Source organism: Nicotiana sylvestris, chromosome 10 (genome assembly GCF_000393655.2).
Source record: "Nicotiana sylvestris chromosome 10, ASM39365v2, whole genome shotgun sequence".
Lineage (NCBI taxonomy): Eukaryota > Viridiplantae > Streptophyta > Magnoliopsida > Solanales > Solanaceae > Nicotiana > Nicotiana sylvestris.
In genome coordinates, this window is record NC_091066.1 from 84,757,216 (window position 1) to 84,770,946 (window position 13,731).

Below are 13,731 nucleotides of genomic sequence, written 5' to 3' on the forward strand. Positions count from 1 at the left end.
CTCCCTTCCGCGTCTCTGTTGCGGGTGGCGCAGGCGAAAAAGGAGGTGTGACAATGAACTTTCAGGAGCTGCTGGTAATCAGAGATTCAGAGCTTTTGGTGCACCAGGTTCTGGGGGAATGGGCTACAAAGAACACCAAAATATTGCCATATTTGCACTATGTACAAGAGCTGATCATGAGGTTCACAAAGATAGAATTCAATTATGTTCCAAGGATTTAGAATGAGTTCGCAGATGCTTTAGCCACTTTATCTTCCATGATACAACACCTAGACAAGAATTTCACCCTGGCCTTTCTCTGCTTGGGGTATGGATGTCATCGGCCTAATAGAATCCGCTGCTTCAAACGGGCATAGGTTCATTATGGTGATTATAGACTACTTCACAAAATGGGTTGAAGCTGCATCTTATAAGGTTGTAACTAAGAAGGTTGTAGCGGATTTTGTTCGGGACCGCATTATTTGTCGATTTGGAGTACCAGAGTCAATCATTACTGATAATGCAGCCAATCTCAATAGAGATTTGATGAAGACATGTGTGAAACATTCAACATCAAGCATAGGAACTCCAGAGCATACAGGCCACAAATGAATAGAGTCGTAGAAGCCTCCAACAAGAACATCAAGAAGATATTGAGGAAAATGATGGACAATTACAAACAATGGCACGAGAAGTTGCCATTCTCTTTACTTGGATATCATACCACAGTTCGCACATCAACTGGGGCAACTCCATACCTAGTAGTTTATGGTACTGAAGTCGTTATTCCCGCCGAAGTGGAAATTCCTTCTTTAAGAATCATACAAGAAGCTGAGCTCGGCGATGCAGAATGGATACGAAGACAATATGAGCAACTATATCTCATTGATGGAAAGAGAATGAATCTGGCATGTCACAGTCAACTCTACCAGAATTGATTGGCAAGAGCTTTCAACAAAAAGGTCGGGTCAAGGAAATTCACACCTGGGCAATTGGCGTTGAAATGAATCTTCCCACATCAAGATAAAGCCAAGGGGAATTCTCACCTAACTAGCAGGGCCCTTACATGGTTCACAGGGTATTGATAGGAGGAGCACTTATACTTGCAGAAATGGACGGATAAATTTGGCTGAAACCTATCAATTTCGACGCAGTCAAGAGATTCTATGTTTAAGATTGTTTGCATTTTTCTATTTGATGTAAATGAACCGCGTTTGACCTGATTCCCATTTAAGAGGGAATATGTAGGCAACCCTGTGGGTTCAGTCACATTATAATAAAATCTTCATTTCCCCCATGATCAGAAACTAGGGCAAGATCGCGAATTTGTCCGATTTCATTACGTTTGGAATAGCCAAGGAATATGTTGCCAGAAGCATGCATTTAAACTGGGGCAGAATTTTGAGGAGGGCCCTCAAAATTCTAAAGCAAGGAGGTTGCAATGTCTTTAAATGCATCACAATCACCAGTTCATCTAAATTATTTGATCTCGTGCATTATCACATATTTCAAACAACTACATTTCTACAAATAATTGTCAAATACATGCATATTTTTTGGAAAAAAAATTATTTTTATAGCAGCCAGACGTTACCCAGGGTAATTCAAGCATGATCTCTAGGCAAAAGGCAAAGCAAGAAAATCGAGAGCACGAACCAACCGTCCCCCGCAAAACTCACGATTTTTCTTTGAATGTAGGCATGATGAGCATAACAAGAATACTTGCAAATACATACACGCAGCAAAATCTCTACGTTCATAACAACAAAGTTGCCAAACGCAAACACGCCAAGCTAAGAAATACTTTACTCTCTCACAGCTATTCATTGCTTTTCTTGCATAGGGCTAAGTATTGCCCTCATCATCGCACAAGGCAAAACACTACCTTTTTTGCATGAGACTAAGAACTGCCTCCATTCTATGCATAAGTCTAAGCACTGCCTTTCTTTATATAAGACTAAACACTGTCTCCATTCCTTACATGAGGCTAAGCATTGCCTCCATTATTGCATAAGGCTAAGCATTGCCTTTCTTTGCCAGAGACTAGGAACTGTCTCATTTCCTTATTTCCACTCTTTGCATAGGGCTAAATACTACCCTCACCATTCCATAAGTCTAAAACACTGCCTTTCTTTGAGATTAAGTACTGTGTCCATTCCTTGAATAAGGCTAAGCATTGCCTCCATTACTGCATAAGGTTAAAACATTGCCTCTCTTTGCATGAGACTAAACACTGTCTCCGCTACATTGCATAAGGCTAAGCATTATCTCCTTTCTTTGTATAGGGCTAAGCACTACCCTCGTCTCATACAAGACTAAGTTTTATCTTGTCTCGTCCTCGCATATGACTAAGCATCACCTATTTCCTCTATCAAACGATCGATATTGCCATATCTTTGCATTTCATGGGCTGAAACATCGCCACATTGTCCGAAGGCATCATAGTCCGAAGGCACCATCCTCATAGCCGGAAGACACCAATCCATGCCCTAAGGATTTCTCGAAACTGCACATCATTATTCAAAGACGTCATAGTCCAAAGGCACTATACTCATGGCCAGAGGACACCATTTCATGGCATGTGAATCCCTTATCATACGCTTCATGGACCAGGACGTCATGGTCTAAGGACATCATCCTCATCGTCCAAAGACAACCTTCATGGTCCAAAGGGAATTTTCATCATGTTTAATTTTTTACAATAACCCATATATATTCACATGCGCCGTGTTTTGAGTTTTGCATGTAACTCGGGAGGTAACTGTTCTGCAAACAGGAGCAATCTTTTCTCCAATTTCCGTTCACAACGTTCACATCTTTTGACTACCTCAAACGTAACCGACTAGTAGTAATTGACTACCTTTTACTCTATGATCGTTCAGATATTTGCCTTGTGATATACCTGTAACATTCATTTTGCATTCATGACTCCACTTAAAATTGTCCGTTACATACAAAACTATCCTACATAAAAAGAATCTTTTTGAAATGTACGACCACTCTTATGACAACTCTATCAGTTTCGTTCACCGTTGGATCTAGAACTACACACGGCCTGATTCCCATAAAACCTAAAATATGTAGGGATCTCAAGAACCAGGGTTCGACCCATATTTTTTCAAAATACACCATTCCTCATTCGCTTCGGACAAAATTGGTCATTATTTTCTTTACCCGACAACTCTTTCATCATTTCCGGGTAAAGAGGGGAAGTTGTTGATACCCAATTTTGTCCTCATATTTTTTCAAATAGTATATATATTTTCAAATATCATTTTGCATCATCATTTAGTCTACAAGAGACACATGAGCACTTTCTATAATTTTTCATAATTTTTAGAACTTTAAAATTAATTTGTCTTACAATTAAATTACATGAATATTTATTTTGTGATGAATTAATCATCCAAAATTATTATTTTCATCTACATATATATTTATATAATTATATTTGTATTTTTTTAGGCTATTTACATAATTTTACAATAATAGCCTATACGTTATGCATAATTATATTTATTATATTATTCATGCTAAAATAGCATTTTTTATACTTTTGTAATATTAAGTTATTATTTTCAATAATTTTATTGCCCATGTAATATTTTATTATATATTAAATAGTTTTATAAATTATTTTTATTAACAATTTTTTGTGTATATAATTTGTAACCCGGATTATACCAATTTTCGGACCAAAAAAATGGCCCAAACACCCCAAACCTTAGCACAATCTGCCCTGGCCCAAACCAAATGACCTCTTTATTCCAACCCGGTCGGGATCCGTTTTCTCAACCCTCACCACCTTTCTCTTAATCTTGGTCGTTGATCTCAAATGATCAATAACCCGAAATCTCTACAAATCCGGTTATATTATGGAGTCTTACAATCTACTTACCTTATTTACACTACCCTACTACTACTCACACACTCTTGATGTTACTTAGTACTCACCCTAATTTTGGCAAGTATCACCATTCCAGATCGGACCTGTTCAACTTTGATTTTCAAGATTTGGATGATATCTCGTCCGTATATACAGAAAATAGGTTGATTCCCCACATCTACGGGTTGATTTTCAGTCGTTAAACCCTAACTAGGGTTCGAAATTTGATTTCTTCCTTTGCCGGCTCTGTTACTGATTGCATGCAATATTTTATTTTCTTATTTATGTTTAATCGATTCTTTTCCTTGTTTGTTCATTCAATTTCAACACTATATAAACCATTTTCCTAATTCCCCTAAAACAGACCTTAATTACTACTTCCTCCGTTCCAGTTTATGTGAACCTATTTCCTTTTTGGTCCGTTCCCAAAAGAATGACTCCTTTCTAAATTTGGAAATAATTTTGCTTAAATTTCCAATTCTACCCTTAGTGAGAAGCTTTTATAACCACACAAATACTGTGGGCCCCTTTTTGAGTTGTTTAGGACCACAAATTCTAAAAGTCTTTATTTTTTTAAAACTTCGTGCCCAGTCAAACAGGTTCACATAAATTAGAACAGAGGGAGTATTATTCTTTCATTCTCACTTGTTATACTTTGAAATCTGATACCTTGGCCGGCTGAAAGTCAAGGCCATTCGAATTCGATTATGTCCTTTCTCAGTGCGAGCACTGCCCCGGGTTCATTAGAAACCCTTGGGAACTCTGATGCACTGGGATTTTAGAGATTCTGCTTCTCTTTGCTATTGTTAATTGAATTACCTCTGGAAATTGCTCTTCTCATTTGTTTGCTCGTTAATTTGTAACTAGTGAGTGTCTTTGGCCTTTGCAGTTTCATTCTCTACTCGTTTATGCTATTGTTTTGTATATCTATGATAATGGGACTTTTGTGAATCAATGTGCTACTATGTCATCTCTGTCTGCAATCCTATTTGCCCTTAAATCATTCTCGTGATTCTATATTTTTCTAGCTAGCCTAAATTCTAACTCTGATTTTAGCTTTTCTTAAGCATGTCTAGCCTAGTGTGTTTGTGTGTCTGAATGCTTACAGCTACCGCTTGTCTTGAGTTTATCTTGTACCATGTTCTGGATTCTTGTGATAAAACCAATTCCCCATCTAGAATATGTCTTAATTCCTGTTAAATCGTTTGTATATAACTTAATGCTTTCCTAGAGTTGTATATTGATCATGTTGATTAGTCAAACATGCTTTCTTTCTACTTAACATGTTCTCCCCGATTTTTTGAACATATCATTTCTTAACATTGCCTAAGACCTTAGAATAATATGCAATATCTAGCCCCTTCTCCTATATGTGATCGAGACCTAGTGTCCTGTTAATCTGGGGTTGAATATATTTTCACCTATCGTAAGTTCTGATATTGTTTCTGAACTCTGGTATTGTAACTGATACTCAGCATATTAAAGCTGTCTCATGAACCTGTTATGCTATGCTTATCTCACTAAGCTTTCATGTTAGACATTCTATCGTATCCCCTACTTATGCTTGTCTTTGACTTTGTTATGTTCTTACGTTAAGTCTTATAACCAAAGTTTTGACTAATTCTAGATCATGATATATGCTTGATTCCTGAAATTTGGCATTGTATGTGGTTATCCTAAGTAGATAGTCCTATGAAGCTTGTAGTGTTTGACTGTGCTTAGCATGCTACTCCATTCTTTTTGTGAATAATTGCTCACGCATGAACTTGGGTTGTCTCCTATGTAAAACTCCCCTCTATTGAAGATGAGTCCTCCTAATTTCCCTAGTTCTTCCATGTTTTTGACCCAATCAATTATGTCGCCTTGCTATGTTTTACACGAATCCAACTAGTTGTCATATAATCCTATCTCTATGAAGTAATGCTTCAGGTTTGTTTTATATGTCTGCCATTAACTTGTTTGGTTAAGAGGATGATCTGTAAATTATTGGATTGGCACGAGTCATTGATAATAAAAGAGTCATTGATGAACATGTGACGGCAAGCCATGAATGCAAATATTCTCTGCAATAGTAGCTCATTTAATGTTAGTGAATATTCCCTCATTGAATGTCATCTGATGGCAAACCCTTGAGCTTCTCCCGTTGACTAAGCTCCCTTCGGAGTCTATCCGGTACCGACCACACTCGTTGTATCATTATTGGTTGTTCCTCTGACTCGTCCTTTGCCTATCTTCGGTTCCACGTGTCACGTTACCATTTGACCATCTATTATCAACTAAGTTTACACCATACAAGATCAACTTCAAACTTAATAAATCTGAAGTTGGAAAAATTTCGAGTCTGAAGTTGTAATCTTAAGATCCACTTAGAATTATTTTAGTTTAAAGTGCGGCTAACTTTTGCATGCGCTTAAGACTTTTTTAATTTGAAATGCCCTTCGAACGTGGATTCACGTAGAACATCGCGCCGCCATATGAACATGGTATATAGGATAAATATGAGGCCCAAACTGAGAAGAATTGCACTTAAAACTTAATTGGTTTGAGGTACAGCTAATTTTTGTATGCACTTAAGATTTTTTTTAGTTTGAAATACAAATTGCTCAAAATTAGAAACTTATTCGTCGAATTTTAATAATTCAACATGATTGAACATTCAAATCTACTCCAAATTAACTCAAATAACTTTCAGATATTATAAAGAACAAACTCAAATCCTCACTTTGTCAAAATAATAACAAATCTAACAAATTGATTTTGCAAAGAGGAGAAGGAGGAGGAGAAAAAGTCTAATTTTGCCTTGGGCGCGGATAATTAAGAGCCTATACAAAACTTGCGGGCAAGACCTTGGATCGGCTTAACTACATCCAATGCAATAAACACAAACTCTTGTTACATCTCATTTCATGTATAACCAATTTAATTTATACACATTCATATGTTCATAAGTAATATCTCTTAATTTTTCATTGTTCTAAGTTTAGAGATAATATATTAATATAAAGTATTTACGGGATTAACATATCGTGTTCTTAATAAAAATAATCAGACCTTAGACTATTATTTGGGGCAAAATAGAACATGGACTTGTTACGCTTAAATGTATGGTGCCCAATTCCTCCTGCCGAAAAAAATTCCCTGCAACATTTAGGGCTTCTGTTTTATCTCAAACCACAACAATTCTTACATCAAAACACATATGCAACCGCCAAACGTATTCCAAATTGGTTCCAATTCAGTAATAGTAACAACCAGAATTTGAATATATTTGTTTGTTTCCGCTATTATCAAGTTCAGTATGATGATCTCTTCCCTCCTTCCGTCTTCGCCTGTGAATGCGATTAAGCTCATTAATCTTCGTGTTTTGGGGCCTGGTTTGAGTCCTTTTGCTCCGTACAACTTGGCTAATCATTCCTCTCGCTAAAGCCCTCCTCTCTTTTGTTGGTTCTTTTTTGGCCACTCAATCATGTAAATTTGAAGAAATTGTCACCTTTTTGGGATCTTACTTACTCGAGATTCTTCTGGGTTTTTTTGCGAAATTGCAAAATAGTACCAATTGCATTGGAAAGATTAGAACTTGCTGATTGTGAGGGAAATTTTGGTATTTCGTGTAAAGGTTTCTACCTTGGAGCTTGGTTTAATTAAGGGGAAAATAAGAAGAAAGGAAAATGCAAGAAGGAGGATTGGGTTTAAGTAGGAGGTATAGGAGGTTGGATATGAGTGGAGGTGATATGGATGATCGAGGTTGGACTCCTCTTCATATTGTTGCTCGTAAAGGTGACCTGAAAGAGGTACTCTTTTACTTCTTTTTTTTGTGTTGCATCTTTTATTACTTATGTTTTTATAGTGTTTCGTGTTATTTGTGTGTTAGATGTACGAGCTTATTTTTAGTTGCTGTGCTGTTGGACGACTGCTTTAGTACATAAAAATACTAGGACATGTTAATTATTTATGGATTTTTTGTTAATGCTGATAGAAGAAGAGACAAAGCCAAGTATGTCTGCATTTATGATACTGCTTCTAATTAGTTTTGTAATAAGTTGCACCTTTTATCATAGAGTATTCACCAAGATGATAGCTTAGGGAAAAAGAACATAGGATGTTGGAATTTATGTACTTCTGTGAATTAGAATCCGTTATGCTAAACCTCAGTTTGAACGTCAAATATTATTAGTAGGAAGTATTTCTAAATACGGAAGGAAACCACTGATTTAATTCCATTTTCCTAGAGGAAACCACATAGACGACAATCATTTGTAATCTACAAATTTCGAGGTACTGTGATATGTGACACTTTTTGCTTTTCGAGTTTTAAACTTCTTAATTTTTACCGAGCATTTGGACATAGAATCTTTAAGTTTTTCGAAATAAAATCTACATATTTAGAAACTACATAGAAAGTACTATAAGCCATAATAATTAATAATTCAAAATATTCATATCAAAGGGCCAAGGAATAATTCGTTGGAATCTCCAAATTGGATCACCATCACATAAACTGGGACGGAATGAGTAGGTTACAGTAGGTACACTCGATTTCCGGTCGTGATAGTATCTCATTGAAGAGTATAGCTTTTCTCTTTAATTTACTATCAGCTCATTTTTTAATGTAATTGGTAATGTGTTATCCCTGGATGTGTTGCGGTGATCTATGGGTAGCAAGGAAGTAAGCATCAGTTTGTTTACTTTTTCTGTTTCCCAGGCTACCTTTTTCTAAATTTTATTTGTTCCATGAGTGAAGGCGAGATGCTTTGTGCATCGGGCTGCCCTTTTTTTATTTGTTTTATTTTTCTTTTAATAAAGTAACCCATGCTATAAGAATTTCTTATTCATGTGCATTTTCGAGAGATCCCTACCTTTTGAACCTTTTCTTCTCATTGCAATATACTTGCCGTGCTTTTCAATTGGTTATGTTATGCTGATCGTTTTTGTTTTATCAACAGGTCAAGAGACTTCTTAAAGAAGGCATGGATGCAAATGTGACTGCAGGGGGGACTAAGTCACTTGGTGTCACTCCACTCCATCTTGCTACTAAGGGTGGTCACCTCCGAGTTATGGATGAATTGCTTGAGAGAGGCGCCGATATTGATGCACGAACTAAGGGTGTATGTGGATGTAAGTACCTACATTCATGTAAAGCAGCTTTTCCCCTATTAGCATTTTCAAAATCAAAGTTAGTCACCATTATCCCTATTCTCTTTCAACTTTTTTGTTTGTTTCAGGGACTCCACTCCATCATGCAGCTAAAGAACGAAAGAGGAAAGCAATCAGATTCTTGATTAAAAATGGTGCATTCTTGCCAGATAACATACATGATACCAGGTTCAATCCTCCACTCCACTATTGTCCTGGTCTCGAATGGGCTTACGAGGAGATGAGGCTGCTACAACTAGAGGGTTCATCATCTGGTGAGGCCTCTTACAGCTCGGGAAACTGAAGTGCAACAGTAGTATTTGTTATTCGTTGCATGTTCCACGAGGAAGAAATGTTGATAAGAATAGAGACATGCTGCAGTTGGATTTGGAATCTTAAATATATGGTTTGTCTTTGTAGATTGCGTGTATGTATTACTAAGTAGACTACATTCACTCTAGTTGATATGGTAGTAAAGGGAACAATAAATGTCTCTGATTCTTGTTGACGAATTCTGTGTGTTGTTAAACCTTGTGGTGTAAACATTTCATGCGTCATTAAACAATCACGTGGACTTGAGCAAGTTCGGTATGTTTATTCGATGCTGTTTTTTCTTATGGCTCAAAGTGTTCCTCAACTATAGTCTCCCGCATCTTAGTGCAGCTGCGAATGCTAGGAACAGGCGATAACCGAGAAATTTTCAATGGCCATTTGGCGCACGGTTTAAAACTCAATGGATAATGGATCCGCGGAGCCTTTCACCACTTAAGTACTAGGCTTTTTGTTTGGTTCAAATTAACGTGCATGTTTGTGTATACCATTAATAGAGTATCTCTAGGAGCACCAATCCTTCCAAGAAGAGGGGCTGGTAAAGGTTTCTTTCAATAGCTATGGCTCCTTACTCGGTAACACATTAGTAATACTTGGACATTGTAGAGTTAAAAGTTTCTAATTACAAAATAAACCGAAAAAAGCAGAAGAGGTTATTCGAATTGCTTTACACTTAATTTCTGTTACAAGTTGGTGAGGAATAAAAGGTCTTAACTCTGAATTCCTTTTCATATCCAGCGTTTGTTGCGTCTTGATTCATTAGCTCCGTGGAACCATCGATCCAAATGAACATTTATCGGTCCTCTAGTCCTGCAAGCATCACTAATTTATTTGAGAATCTTTGAAAACCAAAGGGAATACTTATAATTTCCTCTGCATCCACATATCGACTAGTAACTTTAGAAAATGACTTTGGGACTAACTAGACACCAAACACTAGTTCAAGCAGTGAGTACTATCCAAAATTATAAATATAAGGATACTCTTGCAATGCAGGAATTGACATTTGGAGTGTGAAGTAACATAACATGGATAATCCAACATTAGTTAGCTCAACATCAAGAACGAATCTCGTTTCGATTCAATTTTAAAAAATAACTAAATAGACTCTAGACCGAAATCAACAAAAGAAATTAGTTCTAAGTGGTGATAATTGTACAGAACTAGAAGAGATTACAATCATACACTTAACTAATAATGTGACATCTCTTGCTTTCCCTTTCATTACTATCCTATCCTTGTATAATGAGAATAATCGTCGGTTAGTTATTTTGTTTGAAAATTTTCAATAAATACTCAGGAATCTCTTAGAATATCTTGAAGGAGCTTTTTTTCTCAAAACTGCACTGCCTTGTTTTTTTTTTCTTGGATCAGAGTGAATTTATTGAACTCTCGCTGAGAATATTTAGAACCATAATGATGATAAAAGTAAAATAAAGGTAAATCTTACACTGGAAGCAGAGCATCGGGCATTAACTCAACGCTTGAAACTAGTCTGCAACCAAATAAAGTTAGTACACAACATGTTTTTGCTTTTCTATTCTATTCATAATTTCAAAGCAAACGAAAATAGTCGTAACAACCTTATCCAATGTAAATACCAATATGAAATAGACCAAAAACTCAACTAGTTTGCATCTCTGATATGAATCATTTGCTTCTTATGAGAGATTATAAATTTTTAGTGACAATTGACATGTATAGGTGACCTTGGTGAAGTACATAACCAATCCATCTACTTTCTCTATCGGTAATATGTGCTGCTTCAATTATTTGTTGTCCAAAAAAATGTGATATTTAATATTCTTATCTAACACTGCAATTCTTCTCAATTTCTGTTGCCACAAGTAAAAAGTAAAAATAATAGTAATAATAATAATGATGTTGATGAAGAAAGAAGAAACAAGACAAGCCATTTAATTTCCCATAATAACTTACTCTCTGCAAACAATGGAGGCTTCACCACATGAATCAAGTTGATCCAATTCATCCTAAAATAATCACAAAACAAAATTCCCAAATAAGAAAAAGCATAAAAACCTCAGTAAATAAGGGATAAAATAATGGACCAAAAATCAGAACCACTAAAAATTCAAGAAAACACTAACCTGAATGATCTGGATTTGCTGATTGAGAGAAGCAATAGCAGCAGCCAGACGATGTTTTCCCATAACCATATTTGGAGTGCCACTTCTTTTTGAAGATGAAGAAATTAGCTCATTGACTTCTTGTGAAGCAGATGATGATGATGATTCCTCCATTAAAACCAAAAATTAGATAAGATCAAGAAATGGAGATATGTTGGGTTTTTATTTTAGAGGGTATTAATAAATAGGGTCTTGGACCGACAGATCAAAGAGAAACCAATAATGTGGGGTTGTAGGAAAGTAGATCAAGGACAATGAGGATTGAGGCTGCATAGGGAATGGTCAAAAAGGTGACTGAGATTAGGGGGAATTTGAAAGTTGAAACACTAGCAATAATTTAACAAAATAGTGTCAAAGAATGTGACGGAGTGGAATACATCAAATATTATACTATAAATCTATATTAATTGGATTAGTAAATTTTGAATAGCTAACATATGACCCTAAAACCGACCCGGTCGTCATGGCGCCTATCGTGAAATTAGGCCAGCCGACACAATTTCCACATCAAATTGTTATTCTATAAAAGTCATTTTAAGCCATTTATTTAACAAGAAATCTCATAACATAAGTCTAAATAATCAGTGCGAAATAAATACACAAGCCCGACATCGGGGTGTCATAAGTCACGAGCAATGACAACTCTGTCTAAGTACAATAAAGTCTAACAAAGTCTGGAGGACAATACTAATAAAATCTAGGGAAGATATGAGGGAGAAGAACAGGGTTGCGAACGCCATGCTGCTGAATGTATGATCAATGCTCACTATCGCGACCCGCAACTCCTGGATCTGCACACAAGATGCAGGGAGTAATGTGAGCATGCAAACTCAGTAAGTAATAAAAGTAAATGAAAGCTGAGCAGTAAGAAAATAGATAATTCCACGTCATAGCACCACAGCAAATACAATACATTTTCAAAACAGTACCGAAATCAATTATCTCGTAAAACAAACTCAATTTCAGTAAACCTTTTCTTTTAAAAATATTTTTCAATAGTTTCAAACAAGTGATGAAACATTGAATAAAAATGATAGAAACGTAAACAGCCCCTCGGGCAAGACATGTTAGCCTCTCGGGCAAAATATCAATAGAACCAGCCCCTAGGCTACCTCATAATCACTTGTAATCAGCCCCTTGGGCAACAACATGAATCAACAACAGCCCCTCGGGCAAAATCACATCACTCACACTAGGTACCCGCGCTCACTGGGGTGTTCAGACTTCGGAAGGGCTCCTACAGCCCAAGCGGTATAACAAGTCATCCCGTGGCATAATAAATAAGGCCCTCGACCTCTCATATATCACAATCAGTTCAACATCCGAACCATCAGAATTCACATCCGAGACCTTCTACCCATAAGTCAACATCCAGTTGATTTTTCCAACTTAAGCTTACTCAAAAGAGACTAAGTGTCTCATTCCTCTACAAAACCTCTCTGAGCCCAAACCAACCAACACGATACAATAAAATACAGCTGAATAACACATAAAAAAGTAGAAACAGAGAAATAGAGCAATAACTCATGAAATGACTGGCTGGGTCGTTACATCCTCCCCCTCTTAAACAAACGTTCGTCCTCGAACGAGTCAAGAAATATACATGAAGCCTCAAACAGGTATAGATATCTGCTCCGTATCTACTGCTCGATCTCCCAGGTAGCCTCCTTCATGGGCCGACCTCTCCATTGCACTTTCACTGAAGCTACATCCTGTGATCTCAACTTTCGGACCTGCCGCTCCAAAATAGCCATTGGCTCCACATCATAAGTCAAATCACCCTCTAACTGAACCGTGCTGAAATCCAAAACATGAGACAGATCACCAATATACTTCCGGAGCATAGAAACATAAAATACTGGATGCACACTCGACAAGCTAGGTGTCAAGGCCAGCTCCTAAGCCACCTCCCAAATCCTCTGAAGCACCTCAAAAGGCCCAATGAACCGAGGAATCAATTTACCCTTCTTCCCAAATCTCATAACACCCTTCATGGGTGAAACCTTCAATAGAACCTTCTCCCTAACCATGTAGGACACATCACGAACCTTTTTGTCAGCATAACTCTTTTGTCTTGACTGTGCTGTACGAAGCTGCTCCTGAATCACCTTCACCTTGTCCAAAGCATCCTGCACCAAGTCTGTACCCAAAAGTCTAGCCTCATCCAGCTCAAACCAACCAACTGGAGATCTACACCGTCTCCCATATAAAGCCCCATATGGAGCCATCTAAATACTCGGCGGATAACTATTGTTA

General features: G+C 37.0%; 2 protein-coding genes across 2 annotated transcripts; one reads left to right on the plus strand and one right to left on the minus strand.

The window, feature by feature from the left end:
* The first annotated feature begins 6,992 nt into the window (after nt 1-6,992).
* On the plus strand, nt 6,993-9,624 carry LOC104218319 (phytochrome-interacting ankyrin-repeat protein 2-like). The gene is made up of 3 exons (XM_009768775.2): nt 6,993-7,656; nt 8,809-8,980; nt 9,088-9,624. The coding sequence occupies exons 1-3, from the start codon at nt 7,534-7,536 to the stop codon at nt 9,300-9,302; spliced, it is 510 nt and encodes a 169-aa protein (XP_009767077.1). The 5' UTR covers nt 6,993-7,533; the 3' UTR covers nt 9,303-9,624.
* A 224-nt stretch (nt 9,625-9,848) lies between these two features.
* Nucleotides 9,849-11,728, minus strand: LOC104218317 (guanine nucleotide-binding protein subunit gamma 2-like). Its single transcript, XM_009768774.2, has 4 exons — nt 11,437-11,728; nt 11,267-11,319; nt 10,779-10,823; nt 9,849-10,138 (listed from the first exon to the last, which is right to left on the minus strand). The coding sequence occupies exons 1-4, from the start codon at nt 11,587-11,589 to the stop codon at nt 10,057-10,059; spliced, it is 333 nt and encodes a 110-aa protein (XP_009767076.1). The 5' UTR covers nt 11,590-11,728; the 3' UTR covers nt 9,849-10,056.
* Nucleotides 11,729-13,731: the final 2,003 nt, after the last annotated feature.